At 35.9% G+C, this 22,996-nt stretch overlaps 1 protein-coding gene across 2 annotated transcripts in view; it reads right to left on the minus strand.

Annotated features, from left to right (window-relative positions):
- The window catches only part of LOC137408271 (excitatory amino acid transporter 3-like), a 46,767-nt gene that overhangs the window by 3,246 nt on the left and 20,525 nt on the right, over positions 1-22,996 (minus strand). For both annotated transcript variants that reach the window (XM_068094727.1, XM_068094726.1), the window contains 6 exons: positions 19,399-19,579; positions 18,923-19,040; positions 16,388-16,509; positions 1,518-1,704; positions 605-838; positions 103-297 (listed from right to left, as the gene is read on the minus strand). In XM_068094727.1, the coding sequence (XP_067950828.1) occupies positions 103-297; positions 605-838; positions 1,518-1,704; positions 16,388-16,509; positions 18,923-19,040; positions 19,399-19,579 (1,037 nt within the window). The remainder of the gene's footprint in view (positions 1-102; positions 298-604; positions 839-1,517; positions 1,705-16,387; positions 16,510-18,922; positions 19,041-19,398; positions 19,580-22,996) is intronic.

Consider the following 22,996-nt stretch of genomic DNA (forward strand, 5'->3'; position numbering starts at 1 on the left):
AATCATTAAGCATATTGATCTCTATACTGTAGCTATAGTAGGTACATGTAGGTAGTTACTGTGTTACAATGCTGCTTTTACTGTAACTGTAGGACTAGTCACCTTGTTACAATGATGTCTCCTACACTCATTGGCCGGTCATTGAGCTGAGCAATAAATAGAGCGGCTACAGCCTCATAGAGTGCTGTTCCATCCATGTTGATCGTCGCTCCAACTGGTATGACAAAGCTGACGACTCTCTTGTCTAGATGGTTGTTCTCCTCTAGACACCTCATTGTCACGGGCATCGTCGCAGAGCTACAAGATTTAGCAGTCGAGTTGCTTGATAAGCGATTTGAGAATTATCGGTCTCACCTGTAGTACCTCTGTAGCAACTGACAATGCCACTAATGCTGCACTACCCTTTGTGATAGTAATATTATGGGACTAGTACCAGCGATGTTACCTAAACTGGGTCTGCTTTTTACATGGCACTTTTAGACTGACACGTTACTCCTTGAATGGGTTCAAACTCCACCTCTAAAAACTTTGCTAACCAACAATTTTTCATGGTGTAATATCGGATGCTTTTTAGAGTTATTAAGTAAATAGGGATTTATCTTACCTTGAGGCGGTAGCAAAGGCTGTGACAATAGCCTGTATAATTCCATAAATGAACTTGAATGGGTTCTTTCTGACAAAAATTAAATAGATGAGTGGTATAACAATGAGCCCATGTATGGCGAGCCCAACCAGAACTGAGAGCATATAGAAGCCGAGGCTAGATAGCACTCCACCCAAGTCTTCGATGTCAACAAGTTTGGCAGCAATGAGAAAGCAGACTCCAATAGGAGAATACCTGAAAGATATTCAGAAGGTCATGGGAAGTCTTAGCTCTCAGTGTTCAAATTGTGAACAAGTCCTAAAAATCCATAGAGGCAAGTTTTTGTAGACTGTTGTTTGTTACCAGTCAGAGACTAGTCACAATAACTAGTCTACTAACATGAATGACTTCTATGTAATGTACGATTGAACCCTCTCCTGTTCACATTACAAGTCAAACATTCCTACCCATACTTTGAGTAATACATTTGTAAATACATCATGTGCAACGTAATGCCATATTCAGCAAACAATAACTCAAATACTCAGAGCTGTGTATTTATAATGCACGCTAACTACAAAACATACCATAGATTATACCATAGCAATAATAAAGAGTGGCATGGCAGAGATATGATTGCTTGGTTGTTCATTCTAGCACTTTCTGCAAGACAAAAGTAAGAGAAAAGGTTTACACCTTATGCACTTTTGAAGCATGAAACACTTTCTACAGCACGCTGTTTAGTTACACAACCAGTTTCAAACATCTCATATATTTTGCACAAATTTATTCATTTTGTACAATAGCGCCTAGCAAAGATTTTAGATCTGTGCGTGCCAATGGCAGAAAAAATGCATGCTACACAGCATAAGAAAGTGATGTTTTTGTTCAAACAGGGAACTTTATTGTCACCTGATGCTACTTTGAAACTCACCATATGATCAATTGTACAATTCTCATAGACGCTTCACTCAGGCAGTTGAAAAAGTCCTTGAGGGGTTTGCCTTGTTCACCCATATTGCCCAGAGTTATACCGAATGCTATTGAAAAGACTAACAATCCAAGAATGTTCAGTCCATCCTTGCTCGTCACAGAGAACGTATAAAATATATCTTCCTCATCTGCAAATCAATACATTGACTTACTATTCCTGAGATTCACAATGCCTACAGCCAACTTAAATTGATGTAAATACTGCAAAATTCTTTGTAGAAGTTTACTATGATAAACTAAACTCCATAGATAGTCAACTATCTAAAGGAGTAGTAGGGGGTTCAGTGGTCAGGGTTCTGGTTTATGATAAATACATGTAGGTCAGCGGTTCAGAGTCACATTAGGACAATTGGTGTTAGGAAGGGTATCTAACCACAATTGCTCCAGTACCAAATCGGGTCTGGCCAAGTCAGGTTACTTTATCTGCGCTCCAGCATCGATGAGGAGGGTAGCTAGCAACTCTGCAGCACTAACTTGACAAAGGAAGGAGGAGCTCCTCTGTGAGCCAACAGCCAGTCAACTAGAGATTTTATCTCAATAAAAACAGCCAACAGAAGACAATGACAAACCACTGCTGAAACCTGCCAAGAAAGGTCATGGTTATAGGAAGTGGGTAGAACAGTGGTCTATGACCCTGACTCAGGGAAAGGCTCCTGACTCAAGGAAAGGCTCATGACTCAAGAGAAAGCGAAAAAGCAAGAGAGAGAGAGTCAACTATGTGTATTTAGTCTGAGTATACAGAAAATGATGAACAGAATATTCACAGTGATGACATGTAAAATAGCAGAATGACTGAAGCTACAGACAATATCTATTATTAATTATGCTGGTTGTATCAACAGATATTGTTCCTAAACGAAATGTTTAGTCTTCCACAATACTTGTAATGAAATTAAATACGTGTGTTATTTCTAGCTATTTCTTAAAAAATATTTCTAGTAAACATCAGCCCCAGACTTCTTTGTTTTCAAGGTATAATAGATAAATACCTCAACTGATGTGTCACGACTATAAAACAGGTACATTTTTAATAAATACTAATGCTTTTTCCAGTCTTTGGCTGCTGGGATGAATAAGCTTGAGAGCTGCTGCTGCGAGCTTTGGAGCGCGTTCCATTAGCGATTGGCGTGGCTGGGACTACGACTAATTTAGTGTCCATGATGTGCACTAATTTTGTCTAACTTTTTTGCATTCTCGGTACATCTTGGTCAACTGTCTTCTCTAGAACTGGTCAGTAGAGCAGCAGTCTTTGTCCTGAGCAGTATGGCTCAATAAGCTCACCATTATTGGTGATAAAGTTTCTAAGTTTATAAAGTTGTTCTTTTAAAAGTTCTCAAGTCTACAATATTTTCAAGTCTATTTTACCAAGACAAGCCACGGAAGGCAACAAGGTCAGTTTTTGCCTATTAATTTGTGCATTTTACTTTTAGCAAACTGTTAAACTTTTACACACATTAGGATTTGTTACATTCACTGTCTATTTCTCATTTTATGTTTATTTCACAATTTATGGCTAATGCTATACATTTGATTTGCCTCTAAAACATTTGAATCAATTTGTATATTTTACACTGTTATTAATAATTGCAACTGTTTTATATTAATGTACATGTCATGCAATTCGTATTGCAGACTTCACGTTGAGCCAGTTGGGTTAAATAAAGTCTCATGAACCACAACTTCTCATCAGTAAAGCTAGCTCTCCATTACGGCTTGTCGCCCTAGATAGCGCCTGTCGCTACAATACTTACTGACATTCTCTCATGAAAACTACATGCCACTACTTTACATTAGTCTTCCACAATACTTACTGACATTCTCTCATGAAAACTACATGCCACTACTCTACATTAGTCTTCCACAATACGTACTGACATTCTCTCATGAAAACTACATGCCACTACTCTACATTAGTCTTCCACAATACGTACTGACATTCTCTCATGAAAACTACATGCCACTACTTTACATTAGTCTTCCACAATACTTACTGACATTCTCTCATGAAAACTACATGCCTCTACTTTACATTAGTCTTCCACAATACGTACTGACATTCTCTCATAAAACCTACATGCCACTACTTTACATTAGTCTTCCACAATATGTACTGACATTCTCTCATGAAAACTACATGCCACTACTTTACATTAGTCTTCCACAATACGTACTGACATTCTCTCATGAAACCTACATGCCACTACTTTACATTAGTCTTCCACAATACTTACTGACATTCTCTCATAAAACCTACATGCCACTACTTTACATTAGTCTTCCACAATATGTACTGACATTCTCTCATGAAAACTACATGCCACTACTTTACATTAGTCTTCCACAATACTTACTGACATTCTCTCATGAAACCTATATGCCACTACTTTACATTAGTCTTCCACAATATGTACTGACATTCTCTCATGAAACCTACATGCCACTACTTTACATTAGTCTTCCACAATATGTACTGACATTCTCTCATGAAACCTACATGCCACTACTTTACATTAGTCTTCCACAATACGTACTGACATTCTCTCATGAAAACTACATGCCACTACTTTACATTAGTCTTCCACAATACTTACTGACATTCTCTCATGAAACCTATATGCCACTACTTTACATTAGTCTTCCACAATACGTACTGACATTCTCTCATGAAACCTACATGCCACTACTTTACATTAGTCTTCCACAATATGTACTGACATTCTCTCATGAAACCTACATGCCACTACTTTACATTAGTCTTCCACAATACGTACTGACATTCTCTCATGAAAACTACATGCCACTACTTTACATTAGTCTTCCACAATATGTACTGACATTCTCTCATGAAAACTACATGTCACTACTTTACATTAGTCTTCCACAATACGTACTGACATTCTCTCATGAAAACTACATGCCACTACTTTACATTAGTCTTCCACAATACGTACTGACATTCTCTCATGAAACCTACATGCCTCTACTTTACATTAGTCTTCCACAATACTTACTGACATTCTCTAATGAAAACTACATGCCTCTACTTTACATTAGTCTTCCACAATATGTACTGACATTCTCTCATGAAACCTACATGCCTCTACTTTACATTAGTCTTCCACAATACGTACTGACATTCTCTAATGAAACCTACATGCCACTACTTTACATTAGTCTTCCACAATACGTACTGACATTCTCTAATGAAACCTACATGCCACTACTTTACATTAGTCTTCCACAATACTTACTGACATTTTCTCATGAAAACTACATGCCGCTACTTTACATTAGTCTTCCACAATACGTACTGACATTCTCTCATGAAACCTACATGCCTCTACTTTACATTAGTCTTCCACAATACGTACTGACATTCTCTCATGAAAACTACATGTCACTACTTTACATTAGTCTTCCACAATATGTACTGACATTCTCTCATGAAACCTACATGCCACTACTTTACATTAGTCTTCCACAATACGTACTGACATTCTCTCATGAAACCTACATGCCACTACTTTACATTAGTCTTCCACAATACTTACTGACATTCTCTCATAAAACCTACATGCCACTACTTTACATTAGTCTTCCACAATACGTACTGACATTCTCTCATGAAAACTACATGCCACTACTTTACATTAGTCTTCCACAATACGTACTGACATTCTCTCATGAAACCTACATGCCTCTACTTTACATTAGTCTTCCACAATACTTACTGACATTCTCTCATGAAAACTACATGCCTCTACTTTACATTAGTCTTCCACAATACGTACTGACATTCTCTCATGAAAACTACATGCCTCTACTTTACATTAGTCTTCCACAATACGTACTGACATTCTCTCATGAAAACTACATGCCACTACTTTACATTAGTCTTCCACAATACTTACTGACATTCTCTCATGAAACCTACATGTCACTACTTTACATTAGTCTTCCACAATACTTACTGACATTCTCTCATGAAAACTACATGCCACTACTTTACATTAGTCTTCCACAATATGTACTGACATTCTCTCATAAAACCTACATGCCACTACTTTACATTAGTCTTCCACAATACGTACTGACATTCTCTCATGAAACCTACATGCCACTACTTTACATTAGTCTTCCACAATACTTACTGACATTCTCTCATAAAACCTACATGCCACTACTTTACATTAGTCTTCCACAATACGTACTGACATTCTCTCATGAAAACTACATGCCACTACTTTACATTAGTCTTCCACAATACGTACTGACATTCTCTCATGAAACCTACATGCCTCTACTTTACATTAGTCTTCCACAATACTTACTGACATTCTCTCATGAAACCTACATGTCACTACTTTACATTAGTCTTCCACAATACTTACTGACATTCTCTCATGAAAACTACATGCCACTACTTTACATTAGTCTTCCACAATATGTACTGACATTCTCTCATGAAACCTATATGCCACTACTTTACATTAGTCTTCCACAATATGTACTGACATTCTCTCATGAAACCTACATGCCACTACTTTACATTAGTCTTCCACAATACTTACTGACATTCTCTCATGAAAACTACATGCCACTACTTTACATTAGTCTTCCACAATATGTACTGACATTCTCTCATAAAACCTACATGCCACTACTTTACATTAGTCTTCCACAATACTTACTGACATTCTCTCATGAAAACTACATGCCTCTACTTTACATTAGTCTTCCACAATACTTACTGACATTCTCTCATGAAACCTACATGTCACTACTTTACATTAGTCTTCCACAATACTTACTGACATTCTCTCATGAAACCTACATGCCACTACTTTACATTAGTCTTCCACAATATGTACTGACATTCTCTCATAAAACCTACATGCCACTACTTTACATTAGTCTTCCACAATACTTACTGACATTCTCTCATGAAAACTACATGCCTCTACTTTACATTAGTCTTCCACAATATGTACTGACATTCTCTCATGAAACCTACATGTCACTACTTTACATTAGTCTTCCACAATACTTACTGACATTCTCTCATGAAACCTACATGCCACTACTTTACATTAGTCTTCCACAATACTTACTGACATTCTCTCATGAAACCTACATGCCACTACTTTACATTAGTCTTCCACAATATGTACTGACATTCTCTCATGAAACCTACATGTCACTACTTTACATTAGTCTTCCACAATACGTACTGACATTCTCTCATGAAACCTACATGCCACTACTTTACATTAGTCTTCCACAATACGTACTGACATTCTCTCATGAAACCTACATGCCACTACTTTACATTAGTCTTCCACAATACGTACTGACATTCTCTCATGAAAACTACATGCCACTACTTTACATTAGTCTTCCACAATACTTACTGACATTCTCTAATGAAACCTACATGCCACTACTTTACATTAGTCTTCCACAATACGTACTGACATTCTCTCATGAAAACTACATGCCACTACTTTACATTAGTCTTCCACAATACGTACTGACATTCTCTCATGAAAACTACATGCCGCTACTTTACATTAGTCTTCCACAATACGTACTGACATTCTCTCATGAAACCTACATGCCACTACTTTACATTAGTCTTCCACAATACTTACTGACATTTTCTCATGAAAACTACATGCCGCTACTTTACATTAGTCTTCCACAATATGTACTGACATTCTCTCATGAAACCTACATGCCACTACTTTACATTAGTCTTCCACAATACTTACTGACATTCTCTCATGAAAACTACATGCCGCTACTTTACATTAGTCTTCCACAATACGTACTGACATTCTCTCATGAAACCTACATGCCACTACTTTACATTAGTCTTCCACAATACGTACTGACATTCTCTCATGAAACCTACATGCCTCTACTTTACATTAGTCTTCCACAATACGTACTGACATTCTCTAATGAAACCTACATGCCACTACTTTACATTAGTCTTCCACAATACGTACTGACATTCTCTAATGAAACCTACATGCCACTACTTTACATTAGTCTTCCACAATACTTACTGACATTTTCTCATGAAAACTACATGCCGCTACTTTACATTAGTCTTCCACAATATGTACTGACATTCTCTCATGAAAACTACATGCCACTACTTTACATTAGTCTTCCACAATACGTACTGACATTCTCTCATGAAACCTACATGCCACTACTTTACATTAGTCTTCCACAATACGTACTGACATTCTCTCATGAAACCTACATGCCACTACTTTACATTAGTCTTCCACAATACGTACTGACATTCTCTCATGAAAACTACATGCCACTACTTTACATTAGTCTTCCACAATACTTACTGACATTCTCTCATGAAACCTACATGCCTCTACTTTACATTAGTCTTCCACAATATGTACTGACATTCTCTCATGAAAACTACATGCCACTACTTTACATTAGTCTTCCACAATATGTACTGACATTCTCTCATGAAACCTACATGTCACTACTTTACATTAGTCTTCCACAATACGTACTGACATTCTCTCATGAAAACTACATGTCACTACTTTACATTAGTCTTCCACAATATGTACTGACATTCTCTCATGAAACCTACATGCCACTACTTTACATTAGTCTTCCACAATACTTACTGACATTCTCTCATGAAACCTACATGCCACTACTTTACATTAGTCTTCCACAATATGTACTGACATTCTCTCATGAAACCTATATGCCACTACTTTACATTAGTCTTCCACAATATGTACTGACATTCTCTCATGAAACCTACATGCCACTACTTTACATTAGTCTTCCACAATATGTACTGACATTCTCTCATGAAACCTACATGCCACTACTTTACATTAGTCTTCCACAATACGTACTGACATTCTCTCATGAAACCTACATGCCACTACTTTACATTAGTCTTCCACAATATGTACTGACATTCTCTCATGAAACCTATATGCCACTACTTTACATTAGTCTTCCACAATATGTACTGACATTCTCTCATGAAACCTACATGCCACTACTTTACATTAGTCTTCCACAATACGTACTGACATTCTCTCATGAAACCTACATGCCACTACTTTACATTAGTCTTCCACAATACGTACTGACATTCTCTCATGAAACCTACATGCCACTACTTTACATTAGTCTTCCACAATACTTACTGACATTCTCTCATGAAACCTACATGCCACTACTTTACATTAGTCTTCCACAATATGTACTGACATTCTCTAATGAAACCTACATGCCACTACTTTACATTAGTCTTCCACAATACGTACTGACATTCTCTCATGAAACCTACATGCCACTACTTTACATTAGTCTTCCACAATACGTACTGACATTCTCTCATGAAACCTACATGCCACTACTTTACATTAGTCTTCCACAATACTTACTGACATTTTCTCATGAAAACTACATGCCGCTACTTTACATTAGTCTTCCACAATACGTACTGACATTCTCTCATGAAACCTACATGCCTCTACTTTACATTAGTCTTCCACAATACGTACTGACATTCTCTAATGAAACCTACATGCCACTACTTTACATTAGTCTTCCACAATACGTACTGACATTCTCTCATGAAACCTACATGCCTCTACTTTACATTAGTCTTCCACAATACGTACTGACATTCTCTCATGAAACCTACATGCCTCTACTTTACATTAGTCTTCCACAATACGTACTGACATTCTCTAATGAAACCTACATGCCACTACTTTACATTAGTCTTCCACAATACGTACTGACATTCTCTCATGAAACCTACATGCCTCTACTTTACATTAGTCTTCCACAATACGTACTGACATTCTCTCATGAAACCTACATGCCTCTACTTTACATTAGTCTTCCACAATACGTACTGACATTCTCTAATGAAACCTACATGCCACTACTTTACATTAGTCTTCCACAATACTTACTGACATTTTCTCATGAAAACTACATGCCGCTACTTTACATTAGTCTTCCACAATATGTACTGACATTCTCTCATGAAACCTACATGCCACTACTTTACATTAGTCTTCCACAATACTTACTGACATTCTCTAATGAAACCTACATGTCACTACTTTACATTAGTCTTCCACAATATGTACTGACATTCTCTCATGAAAACTACATGCCACTACTTTACATTAGTCTTCCACAATATGTACTGACATTCTCTCATGAAACCTACATGCCACTACTTTACATTAGTCTTCCACAATATGTACTGACATTCTCTCATGAAAACTACATGCCACTACTTTACATTAGTCTTCCACAATACGTACTGACATTCTCTCATGAAACCTACATGCCACTACTTTACATTAGTCTTCCACAATACTTACTGACATTCTCTCATGAAACCTACATGCCACTACTTTACATTAGTCTTCCACAATACGTACTGACATTCTCTCATGAAACCTACATGCCTCTACTTTACATTAGTCTTCCACAATACTTACTGACATTCTCTCATGAAACCTACATGCCACTACTTTACATTAGTCTTCCACAATACTTACTGACATTCTCTAATGAAACCTACATGTCACTACTTTACATTAGTCTTCCACAATACTTACTGACATTCTCTCATGAAAACTACATGCCACTACTTTACATTAGTCTTCCACAATATGTACTGACATTCTCTCATGAAACCTACATGCCACTACTTTACATTAGTCTTCCACAATACTTACTGACATTTTCTCATGAAAACTACATGCCGCTACTTTACATTAGTCTTCCACAATATGTACTGACATTCTCTCATGAAACCTACATGCCACTACTTTACATTAGTCTTCCACAATACTTACTGACATTCTCTAATGAAACCTACATGTCACTACTTTACATTAGTCTTCCACAATATGTACTGACATTCTCTCATGAAAACTACATGCCACTACTTTACATTAGTCTTCCACAATATGTACTGACATTCTCTCATGAAACCTACATGCCACTACTTTACATTAGTCTTCCACAATATGTACTGACATTCTCTCATGAAAACTACATGCCACTACTTTACATTAGTCTTCCACAATACGTACTGACATTCTCTCATGAAACCTACATGCCACTACTTTACATTAGTCTTCCACAATACGTACTGACATTCTCTCATGAAACCTACATGCCTCTACTTTACATTAGTCTTCCACAATACTTACTGACATTCTCTCATGAAACCTACATGCCACTACTTTACATTAGTCTTCCACAATACTTACTGACATTCTCTAATGAAACCTACATGTCACTACTTTACATTAGTCTTCCACAATACTTACTGACATTCTCTCATGAAAACTACATGCCACTACTTTACATTAGTCTTCCACAATATGTACTGACATTCTCTCATGAAACCTACATGCCACTACTTTACATTAGTCTTCCACAATACTTACTGACATTCTCTCATAAAACCTACATGCCACTACTTTACATTAGTCTTCCACAATACTTACTGACATTCTCTCATGAAAACTACATGCCACTACTTTACATTAGTCTTCCACAATACGTACTGACATTCTCTCATGAAACCTACATGCCACTACTTTACATTAGTCTTCCACAATATGTACTGACATTCTCTCATGAAAACTACATGCCTCTACTTTACATTAGTCTTCCACAATACTTACTGACATTCTCTCATGAAAACTACATGCCACTACTTTACATTAGTCTTCCACAATATGTACTGACATTCTCTCATAAAACCTACATGCCACTACTTTACATTAGTCTTCCACAATATGTACTGACATTCTCTCATGAAAACTACATGCCTCTACTTTACATTAGTCTTCCACAATACGTACTGACATTCTCTCATGAAACCTATATGCCACTACTTTACATTAGTCTTCCACAATATGTACTGACATTCTCTCATGAAACCTACATGCCACTACTCTACATTAGTCTTCCACAATACGTACTGACATTCTCTCATGAAACCTACATGCCACTACTTTACATTAGTCTTCCACAATACTTACTGACATTCTCTCATGAAACCTACATGCCACTACTTTACATTAGTCTTCCACAATATGTACTGACATTCTCTCATGAAACCTACATGTCACTACTTTACATTAGTCTTCCACAATACGTACTGACATTCTCTCATGAAACCTACATGCCACTACTTTACATTAGTCTTCCACAATACGTACTGACATTCTCTCATGAAACCTACATGTCACTACTTTACATTAGTCTTCCACAATACGTACTGACATTCTCTCATGAAAACTACATGCCTCTACTTTACATTAGTCTTCCACAATACGTACTGACATTCTCTCATGAAACCTACATGCCACTACTTTACATTAGTCTTCCACAATACGTACTGACATTCTCTCATGAAACCTACATGTCACTACTTTACATTAGTCTTCCACAATACGTACTGACATTCTCTCATGAAAACTACATGCCTCTACTTTACATTAGTCTTCCACAATACGTACTGACATTCTCTCATGAAACCTATATGCCACTACTTTACATTAGTCTTCCACAATACTTACTGACATTCTCTCATGAAACCTACATGCCACTACTTTACATTAGTCTTCCACAATATGTACTGACATTCTCTCATGAAACCTACATGCCACTACTTTACATTAGTTTTCCACAATATGTACTGACATTCTCTCATGAAACCTACATGCCACTACTTTACATTAGTCTTCCACAATATGTACTGACATTCTCTCATGAAACCTACATGCCACTACTTTACATTAGTCTTCCACAATACTTACTGACATTCTCTCATGAAACCTACATGCCACTACTTTACATTAGTCTTCCACAATACTTACTGACATTCTCTCATAAAACCTACATGCCACTACTTTACATTAGTCTTCCACAATACTTACTGACATTCTCTCATGAAAACTACATGCCACTACTTTACATTAGTCTTCCACAATACGTACTGACATTCTCTCATGAAACCTACATGCCACTACTTTACATTAGTCTTCCACAATATGTACTGACATTCTCTCATGAAAACTACATGCCTCTACTTTACATTAGTCTTCCACAATACTTACTGACATTCTCTCATGAAAACTACATGCCACTACTTTACATTAGTCTTCCACAATATGTACTGACATTCTCTCATAAAACCTACATGCCACTACTTTACATTAGTCTTCCACAATATGTACTGACATTCTCTCATGAAAACTACATGCCTCTACTTTACATTAGTCTTCCACAATACGTACTGACATTCTCTCATGAAACCTATATGCCACTACTTTACATTAGTCTTCCACAATATGTACTGACATTCTCTCATGAAACCTACATGCCACTACTCTACATTAGTCTTCCACAATACGTACTGACATTCTCTCATGAAACCTACATGCCACTACTTTACATTAGTCTTCCACAATACTTACTGACATTCTCTCATGAAACCTACATGCCACTACTTTACATTAGTCTTCCACAATACGTACTGACATTCTCTCATGAAACCTACATGCCACTACTTTACATTAGTCTTCCACAATATGTACTGACATTCTCTCATGAAACCTACATGTCACTACTTTACATTAGTCTTCCACAATACGTACTGACATTCTCTCATGAAACCTACATGCCACTACTTTACATTAGTCTTCCACAATATGTACTGACATTCTCTAATGAAAACTACATGCCACTACTTTACATTAGTCTTCCACAATACGTACTGACATTCTCTCATGAAACCTACATGCCACTACTTTACATTAGTCTTCCACAATACGTACTGACATTCTCTCATGAAAACTACATGCCACTACTTTACATTAGTCTTCCACAATACTTACTGACATTCTCTCATGAAACCTACATGTCACTACTTTACATTAGTCTTCCACAATACGTACTGACATTCTCTCATGAAACCTACATGCCACTACTTTACATTAGTCTTCCACAATACGTACTGACATTCTCTCATGAAACCTACATGCCACTACTTTACATTAGTCTTCCACAATACTTACTGACATTCTCTCATGAAAACTACATGCCACTACTTTACATTAGTCTTCCACAATACTTACTGACATTCTCTCATGAAACCTACATGTCACTACTTTACATTAGTCTTCCACAATACGTACTGACATTCTCTCATGAAACCTACATGCCACTACTTTACATTAGTCTTCCACAATACGTACTGACATTCTCTCATGAAACCTACATGTCACTACTTTACATTAGTCTTCCACAATACTTACTGACATTCTCTCATGAAAACTACATGCCACTACTTTACATTAGTCTTCCACAATACGTACTGACATTCTCTCATAAAACCTACATGCCACTACTTTACATTAGTCTTCCACAATACTTACTGACATTCTCTCATGAAAACTACATGCCACTACTTTACATTAGTCTTCCACAATATGTACTGACATTCTCTCATGAAAACTACATGCCACTACTTTACATTAGTCTTCCACAATACTTACTGACATTCTCTCATGAAACCTACATGTCACTACTTTACATTAGTCTTCCACAATACGTACTGACATTCTCTCATGAAAACTACATGCCACTACTTTACATTAGTCTTCCACAATATGTACTGACATTCTCTAATGAAAACTACATGCCACTACTTTACATTAGTCTTCCACAATACGTACTGACATTCTCTCATGAAACCTACATGCCACTACTTTACATTAGTCTTCCACAATACGTACTGACATTCTCTCATGAAAACTACATGCCACTACTTTACATTAGTCTTCCACAATACTTACTGACATTCTCTCATGAAACCTACATGTCACTACTTTACATTAGTCTTCCACAATACGTACTGACATTCTCTCATGAAACCTACATGCCACTACTTTACATTAGTCTTCCACAATACGTACTGACATTCTCTCATGAAACCTACATGCCACTACTTTACATTAGTCTTCCACAATACGTACTGACATTCTCTCATGAAACCTACATGCCACTACTTTACATTAGTCTTCCACAATACGTACTGACATTCTCTCATGAAACCTACATGCCACTACTTTACATTAGTCTTCCACAATACGTACTGACATTCTCTCATGAAACCTACATGCCACTACTTTACATTAGTCTTCCACAATACTTACTGACATTCTCTAATGAAACCTACATGTCACTACTTTACATTAGTCTTCCACAATACTTACTGACATTCTCTCATGAAAACTACATGCCACTACTTTACATTAGTCTTCCACAATACGTACTGACATTCTCTCATAAAACCTACATGCCACTACTTTACATTAGTCTTCCACAATACTTACTGACATTCTCTCATGAAAACTACATGCCACTACTTTACATTAGTCTTCCACAATACGTACTGACATTCTCTCATGAAACCTACATGTCACTACTTTACATTAGTCTTCCACAATATGTACTGACATTCTCTCATGAAACCTACATGCCACTACTCTACATTAGTCTTCCACAATACGTACTGACATTCTCTAATGAAACCTACATGTCACTACTTTACATTAGTCTTCCACAATACTTACTGACATTCTCTCATGAAAACTACATGCCACTACTTTACATTAGTCTTCCACAATACGTACTGACATTCTCTAATGAAACCTACATGCCTCTACTTTACATTAGTCTTCCACAATACGTACTGACATTCTCTCATGAAAACTACATGCCACTACTTTACATTAGTCTTCCACAATACGTACTGACATTCTCTCATAAAACCTACATGCCACTACTTTACATTAGTCTTCCACAATACTTACTGACATTCTCTCATGAAAACTACATGCCACTACTTTACATTAGTCTTCCACAATACGTACTGACATTCTCTAATGAAACCTACATGCCTCTACTTTACATTAGTCTTCCACAATACTTACTGACATTCTCTCATGAAACCTACATGTCACTACTTTACATTAGTCTTCCACAATATGTACTGACATTCTCTCATGAAACCTATATGCCACTACTCTACGACTATGCCAGATTAGACTGTCTAGACAACCATAAGTGGCCAAACCAAAAAAACAGACAAGACTGGAGTAGCAAAGGTGTTGAACTAGAACTTTTAAAAAACCCGAGACCTGTCTTTCATGCTGACATTTCAGAGTTGTACCAACCGAATAGCTGTTGGTAAAATACTGTAGCTGAGTAAGCTTTAATGTCTGCAGCTTTTCCATCAGAAAATAAAAGCTTTCAAACCTGATAGATAAAAGTACAATTTCAAAAGTAATTGCTGAAAATAACTCCTGCTTAAGCTGCCAAATAGCAGAACTAATTCAAGAGTTGACAAATCACCATCTTTTGGAGCCTTTGATTTTGATCTTTATAATTGACTTACTACTAGGGGTCTAGCTAGAGACCAACTTACTAGTTTACAAAATTGTCAACTAAACCCCAAAATTCTGTATCACACTTACAAACAGATTAACGACAATTTTTGTCAATTGAGCTTTACATGACTGGCAAACAATACATTCCTGCGCAACACAAATAAGTGCTTTCCTTCATCTATGTCACTGATTAACAGGCATAGTAGGTGGGTAAAATGTTTCCTAATGAAAATATTTTAAATGTGGGCTAAGTCAACTATTTCTGTTAAAGATGGCCATGCATGTAGGTACGTATAATACTCACCCCTAACCAAATGAACAATGCTTCTAGATCCGTTACAGGCTATTTCTGAGCAGTTCTTTATATCGTACACGGTCTCTACTTGTGTGAAGGTTGCAGTCACCAGATTGTCAGGAAATATGGAACTAAAACAATATTTTTAATAACAAGAATTTTATTAAAAGAAATTAAAACATATTTTTTACTGTAACAGATAGAATCTAATATTAAGTTTTTATGTTGTCAGATCTGTTTCAGTTGACTACCGTTACTTAAAGGTTGACTTGCAACAAAATTCTCATTACAGTTATTTGGTATCAGAAGATTCACCATGTCTTACTCTGTTGCGTTGTAGGTGCCAAATATGTGAAAATGTGATTACAAGCTCTTAAAAGCTCATAAACTAACAGTTAATCGCAGCCACACGAGACCGCCGTAGTTTGGATTCTCTTCAGTCAACTGAAGTCGTTGATAGGGTAAAACCTTTAATTGAACACCATGGCCTTCTATTTTGTAACCCTTTCCCCATAGTGGCAGTCAAATAGAAATGGCGTTAAAATGGAGGCTGGCATTGTAATTTTCAAATAGCTCGCCAATTTAAACCTTTTATGAATGAAGTGAATGGCACCTATGTTTTGCAACCTCCTTCGGGTGTAGCGACACTAACCCTTTTGAATGCAAGAAATCTGCGAATTTACCTCCATTTGTCAAAGATCTCTAAATAAATATGCATTGGGAAGCTAAGAAATGGCTCTAACCAATTGATATCTATTGCTTACAATTAACCAGCGATAATATTACAGCCTGTGCCCTGATTTTCGATTCATTAGAGCTTTCAATTATTTTTTTCATTCTAAATTTGAAGGCATATTTTGATTTACAACTATATTTTACAATATTGCATAAAAGCTCATTGCATTCATTAATATGTTTGCTACAGTTTGCAGCCAAAACTGGATTTTTATTTGCAATAGAAAAAGAGTTATAAATGTCGATCCATTGTAAGATAAGATATAGCTTCAAATATGCTTTCAAATAATATGCTATAAATATGCAATTTGATAAGTTACATAATAATAAAAACAATCTATCAAATGCTAGAAATATATATTTAGCAACAAGTGACATAGACAAACTATACTTACAATACATGCCGAAACAAAAATTAACATTTTTGAAGCATGGGAACAAAAATCTTTGCATCGATCGCTCGGCCAGCTGCGTTTTGATTGTCGCTTTCGATGGAACGAAAGTTGATGGATTTTCTAGTTGTCCAATACCTTCCACAATGTTTTCTGCTTTCAACTCTTTTTCTGCACTGCTGAACTAGATGATATTAGCGTCCAAACAATCTTTTTAGGGGAACAAAACTTACACGTATTTCGTACAAATAATAAACTTTTAGCTGCTTGTGCGCTAAGCATGACTTTTATCCTAAAAATAGTCATTCAGATACCATCGTGAATGTAAACCGTTTTTCACATACGTCGAAGTATTAGGACTGTGTTAAAGAAGCACCTACTATTAGCCTGATACTGTTATTAATCATTTTTATGGTGCTGCTTTCAGAGTTTTAACAAAAAAAGCTTTGGAGTTGAAGCAGGCAAGAGCAATAACAAAATTGATAATAATAGCCATTGGAGAGAATGAAAGATTAGAGGCCTCATCTAAACGCAGAAGTGGACACAAGGAAGATCCCTCCTCATGTGCTGCAGAATCTCTATCCTTGATGGAACTGGACCACGGGCAGCTTGCGTAAACTTTATCGTGCCAAACCCAATAACCATGCTTTGGAAACTTACTGTATATCAGAGCCAAAACAGTGTGTCAATTGTAGTTTCTCCATAGTTTATTACTAATTTTAATTGAGAAAGCAAATAGTTTTTTTTGCAAAAATTTAAAAAGAGAAATGGGAACACTATTTCATAGAGTAATTCCTGGTGCAAACGAGAGAGGTTTGTGATAGTGTAAACATGGTTATCATCGACGATCCCCGAAATATTGTGGTACCAACGCTGAAATACGGCGATATAGTGTGAATCAGCCATTAGATTAGATAACATTCATACCATAATGCATTGATAATTACTTTAATTTTTTAATCAAAATATTTATTCAAATTGATAGTTCTACAGAGAATCAAACAACAACCATGCGATTTTAGTCTTCAAGTTCAAACACCTTCTTTTGCAGTTGAACTGGATAAAGTCAAACAAAGCCTTGCCCATACCTTGACTAGTACATCATGCACAACGTGACGCCATGGTCAACAAACAATAACTCAACCAGAGATGTGTATTAACTATGCATAAAAGCTACAAAACATGTCATAGACCAGACAACAATATGATGTGGCACTGCAAAAAGTTGACTGCGATTGGTTGTTCATTTTAGTATTTTCTGCATGACTAAAGTAAAAGAAAAGGTCTAAGTCATATGAAGACCTGAATGTGCAGTAACCATGGGCTATACACGCATGGTTAGAAGCATGGAACACGTTATACAACTGTTGAAAGACAGTCACATTAGCAAAGGTCAGTTAGTATCATGGTAACTCACCGCACCAAGTCCAGAATCTTATCGGAAGTAATTACAAGTGATGGGCCTCCTGTTGTTTGCTCTAAACTTCCCTTGCTTGCTTTGTTGCCCGGTTGAATTGCCGATACAAGAATTATGCCTGCATAAACAAATAACCATGTATACAAACTCTTAATGAAAATGTAAATTGTGTTTTATTCAGTAACAAGATGTTTGTTTGTTGATTTTTTATGTTTGTTTTGTCACTCTGTAATTAGTTATAAAAAACAAAGTGTTTTGTGTTACTCTCTGTGCATATACGCGCTAAATGAAAATTGTACGATATGACGGACCTGAGCAATGAGAGAGCTGTCTTATTGAACCTTATCAGAATAAGAACAATAATTAAAAACATCAACCTTAACTGGTACTGCAAGTACTAAACTCACAGATTCTATTGAAACTAATAAGAAAATAGACTTATATAGGCTGATATGCCTACTAGAAGCGTTTCGTACCAAGTACGACAGCGAGAAAAGTAGTGCAGAGATAATAAAGCACTGCTCTTCCTCCCATTCGTCCACTTGAGCCGACGTCGAGGTTAGCGAGTCCGGATATTAGACTGGAAATAATCAGCGGTAGGATCATCATCTTGAGCATTCGCATCAGTAAGTCGCCAGGAAATCCGAGAAACATTATCTACAATCCATACATTTATACTCAAAAAGTAACATTGAACTCATAATATATGATAAATATTGCCATTAAAATTACCTATAAGCATGAATTAGTTTATGCTGGAAAATGTAGATGCAATACAACTGCACCAAATGTAGATGCAATACAACTGCACCAAATGTAGATGCAATACAACTGCACCAAATGTAGATGCAATACAACTGCACCAAATGTAGATGAAATACAACTGCACCAAATGTAGATGCAATACAACTGCACCAAATGTAGATGCAATACAACTGCACCAAATGTAGATGCAATACAACTGCACCAAATGTAGATGCAATACAACTGCACCAAATGTAGATGCAATACAACTGCACCAAATGTAGATGCAATACAACTGCACCAAATGCGAATGAAATAAATCTGAGAGTCAGAACTTTTCGATTGTTATAAATTTTTGGGTTTAACGTTTGTTTAGCTTACCGAAGGTATCCTTAATGTTCTGCTTAAATAATAACCTAACAGAACTGTGTGAGATCTGTCAGAACTGAGTGACTCATTATACAATAGATTAATGCTCTAGTGTTGGGTTGTAATATTAGCCTTCTACTGATCAATCGGTCCAACTTCAATGCGTGAAAAATTAAATTTTCAGTCAACCATCAAATGTATGTTTGATGAATGATTGAGTTTTGTATCTAACTAAAAGATAATGGCACAACAAAGTCATATGAGTTATATTTATATGATGCTGTCTTCTATACCCCTACTAGCTTGCTTTTGTGTAGCTAGATATCGAGTTCCTTCATTACAACCAAGAGTTAAACTCAAGTTATTGATAGACAAGGTTGGCACCTTTTGGCTACAGTGTCTTACTAAATGAATAGTTTTTTGGTACATGTTTATTTAAAATTATTTAAGCTGCTACATGTTTAGCATCCCTCACAACAAGAGCTCTGCAGATTTATAGCTCGACTGTGGTAGCACTATGAATGTTTTTTAAAGTGCCACACCTACATGTACGTGTATAAAACAACTTAGTTTAGTTGTTTATTTGCTAATTTGCAAGTGAGCACAAAAAAATAAAATAAATAATATTTGCCGAAAGCTTATTTGCAACTGATAGTGTTCATGGGAGTGAAGCGCAAAGTGCGTGATGATTCAGCGACAGACTTTCTGTCAAATAACGGCTGGCAGCCAATGACTATATATAGGAGCATCAAATAAAACAGAAGGTCAAGACCCACCCAATTTTTAGATGATGTCTAAAGTTTCTCCCTCACCTCAGAATTAACCGAATTGATTTTAAACTTCTTCCTTTTGGTTATAAGTATGCTATAAAATTCCAAATCCTTAGCTTTCATTGGCCGGCACTATTTGGAGGTAATGAGTATCATCTCGTTTTTTAACATTTTCATTGTGCTGATTCGAGTCGGTCTGAGCTAGTTAGCAAGGAATATCCTATGTCTACCAACTCTGAACAACCCTCTGACCAATCACAGGTTTAATTGCGAGTTTTTTGGCTGGTTAGTGAAAAATGGCAATTATATCAAAATATTATTGTTGTTATGATGATGATATTATTGTTAGTATGAACCAATTGTAAAAAAAACACTTGAAAATAGGTTTTGCATTTTTATGAAGGCTAACAATGACAAAGAAGTGAATAGAAAGGTATGTGAATAATGAAAAAGCTGCCAGAACCTTGTGGTCATGAACTCTGCTTGTCTGGCACTTCAATTACAGAGCAAAAGCCGAGCAGTTGTGATAATTATTCACTTTTTATAGCAGAAAACAGTGTGGTCTCTTTTATAAAAATTATGTTTTGAACTCATGTTAAACGAAAATAATTAGGAAAGCTAAAAAAACGACAGTTGTCGAACTGAAAATTAATAGTCCTTAATTTTATCTCAACAACCTTTCTCGTTCCTTATATAACAATTCCAATAATAAAACATAAGCAACTTGTTTGTTTTATACCTAGAACATTGTAATATCGTGAGAGTTTTTTATAGTTTCAAACCAAAAATATATTTTTTTTCATGTTTTTTAAATACCATTGATTTCCATGTTATTTTTTAGTTTATTTATTTCATCTATTTTGCCTGTACTGCCTGATTTGCTATTTCTCGACTAGTAAAATAAAATTTTTATATATAGTATATTTATTATTAGGATTACTGTTAGACAGCGTGTATTAGTAACTTAGTATGATTTTTGTGACAACTTTCACACAGATATCAACTGGTTTTATAAAAATTTATTAACTTTGCACCTACCTAAAAACCTTCTTGCAAGTTAAAGACATATAAAGGTTAAGATGATTATTATTTTAGTAGAACCATGAGATTAGCATCGTAATCTGCTTTGAGAAAAATTGTTTGTTATTAATTATTCAACAAGACGCTGATGCAGAAAAATAAATACCACACCGTTTAAAGATGTACTTGCACAAAATTGTAGTAGATTCTAACAGTAAGTATTGGTATTTTTCTATCATTTGCAATCGTTTTTGATGTTTCAGGTGATCTGTCTACAAGTTGCTTCAAGAATACAAAAAAAACTTGATCCCGGTTAAAGCGTGCAGATCAATCGAAAGTGCTATTACGACAACTACAGTTGCAAAGAGACCGACCAAATAGCGACACACAACTTAAACGCAAACGCCGATATCAGCTCAGGCAATGATAGAAACTAGGGACAGCGTTTGACACATATTTTTCTTCTGAGTGTTTTCAACAGCAATCAAGTTTTTTTCGATTTTAATCTTGAAACATCCTGACAATCAGACCATCTCAAACATTAAAAACAATCAGAAATGATAAGAAAATACTGCTACATGCTACATTTCTGATAAAATCTACTAAAACTCTGTGTAACTTCCTTTTTAATCTAAGTTCTAGATTAAAAAACTGATTTAGCTAAAAATTAATCTGTGTTTACATTTTCAAACCATTAATAAATAAATGTCACATTGTCATTCTGTTTGTTAGTCTGTGCGTTTTTTCATGTCTGGTTGATTTCATCAAAATTTCACATGTATATGCTCCATGCCTTCTGCCAGATCGCTAAAATATTTCGTTTCGAACTTGTTCGTGAGAACCAGCTTCCTAAAAATCGATTTGATTAAAAACTCAACATGCCTTTTTAACTGTTAATGTTTTCACAGGCATTAAGGCCCTAATAAATGAATTTAGTTGTGAAAACTGTGTAGCGATTTGCGTTGATTAAAAAGAAAGGAAATTTCAGACAATGCCAGGCTGACAATACCAGTTCATTGCTAAACAGAATTTATGTTATCTTTCATTTTCAGTCAAGACGCGTAAACACATATTCTGTATTTTCAGTTGGTTTTTAAGGAAATGTAGTGTTAATTTCATCTAATAGAAGTTTATTTTCCTAAGGCTAAGATTAGTTTTTACCAACTTTCAA

The sequence above is a fragment of the Watersipora subatra genome, chromosome 11 (genome assembly GCF_963576615.1).
Source record: "Watersipora subatra chromosome 11, tzWatSuba1.1, whole genome shotgun sequence".
Lineage (NCBI taxonomy): Eukaryota > Metazoa > Bryozoa > Gymnolaemata > Cheilostomatida > Watersiporidae > Watersipora > Watersipora subatra.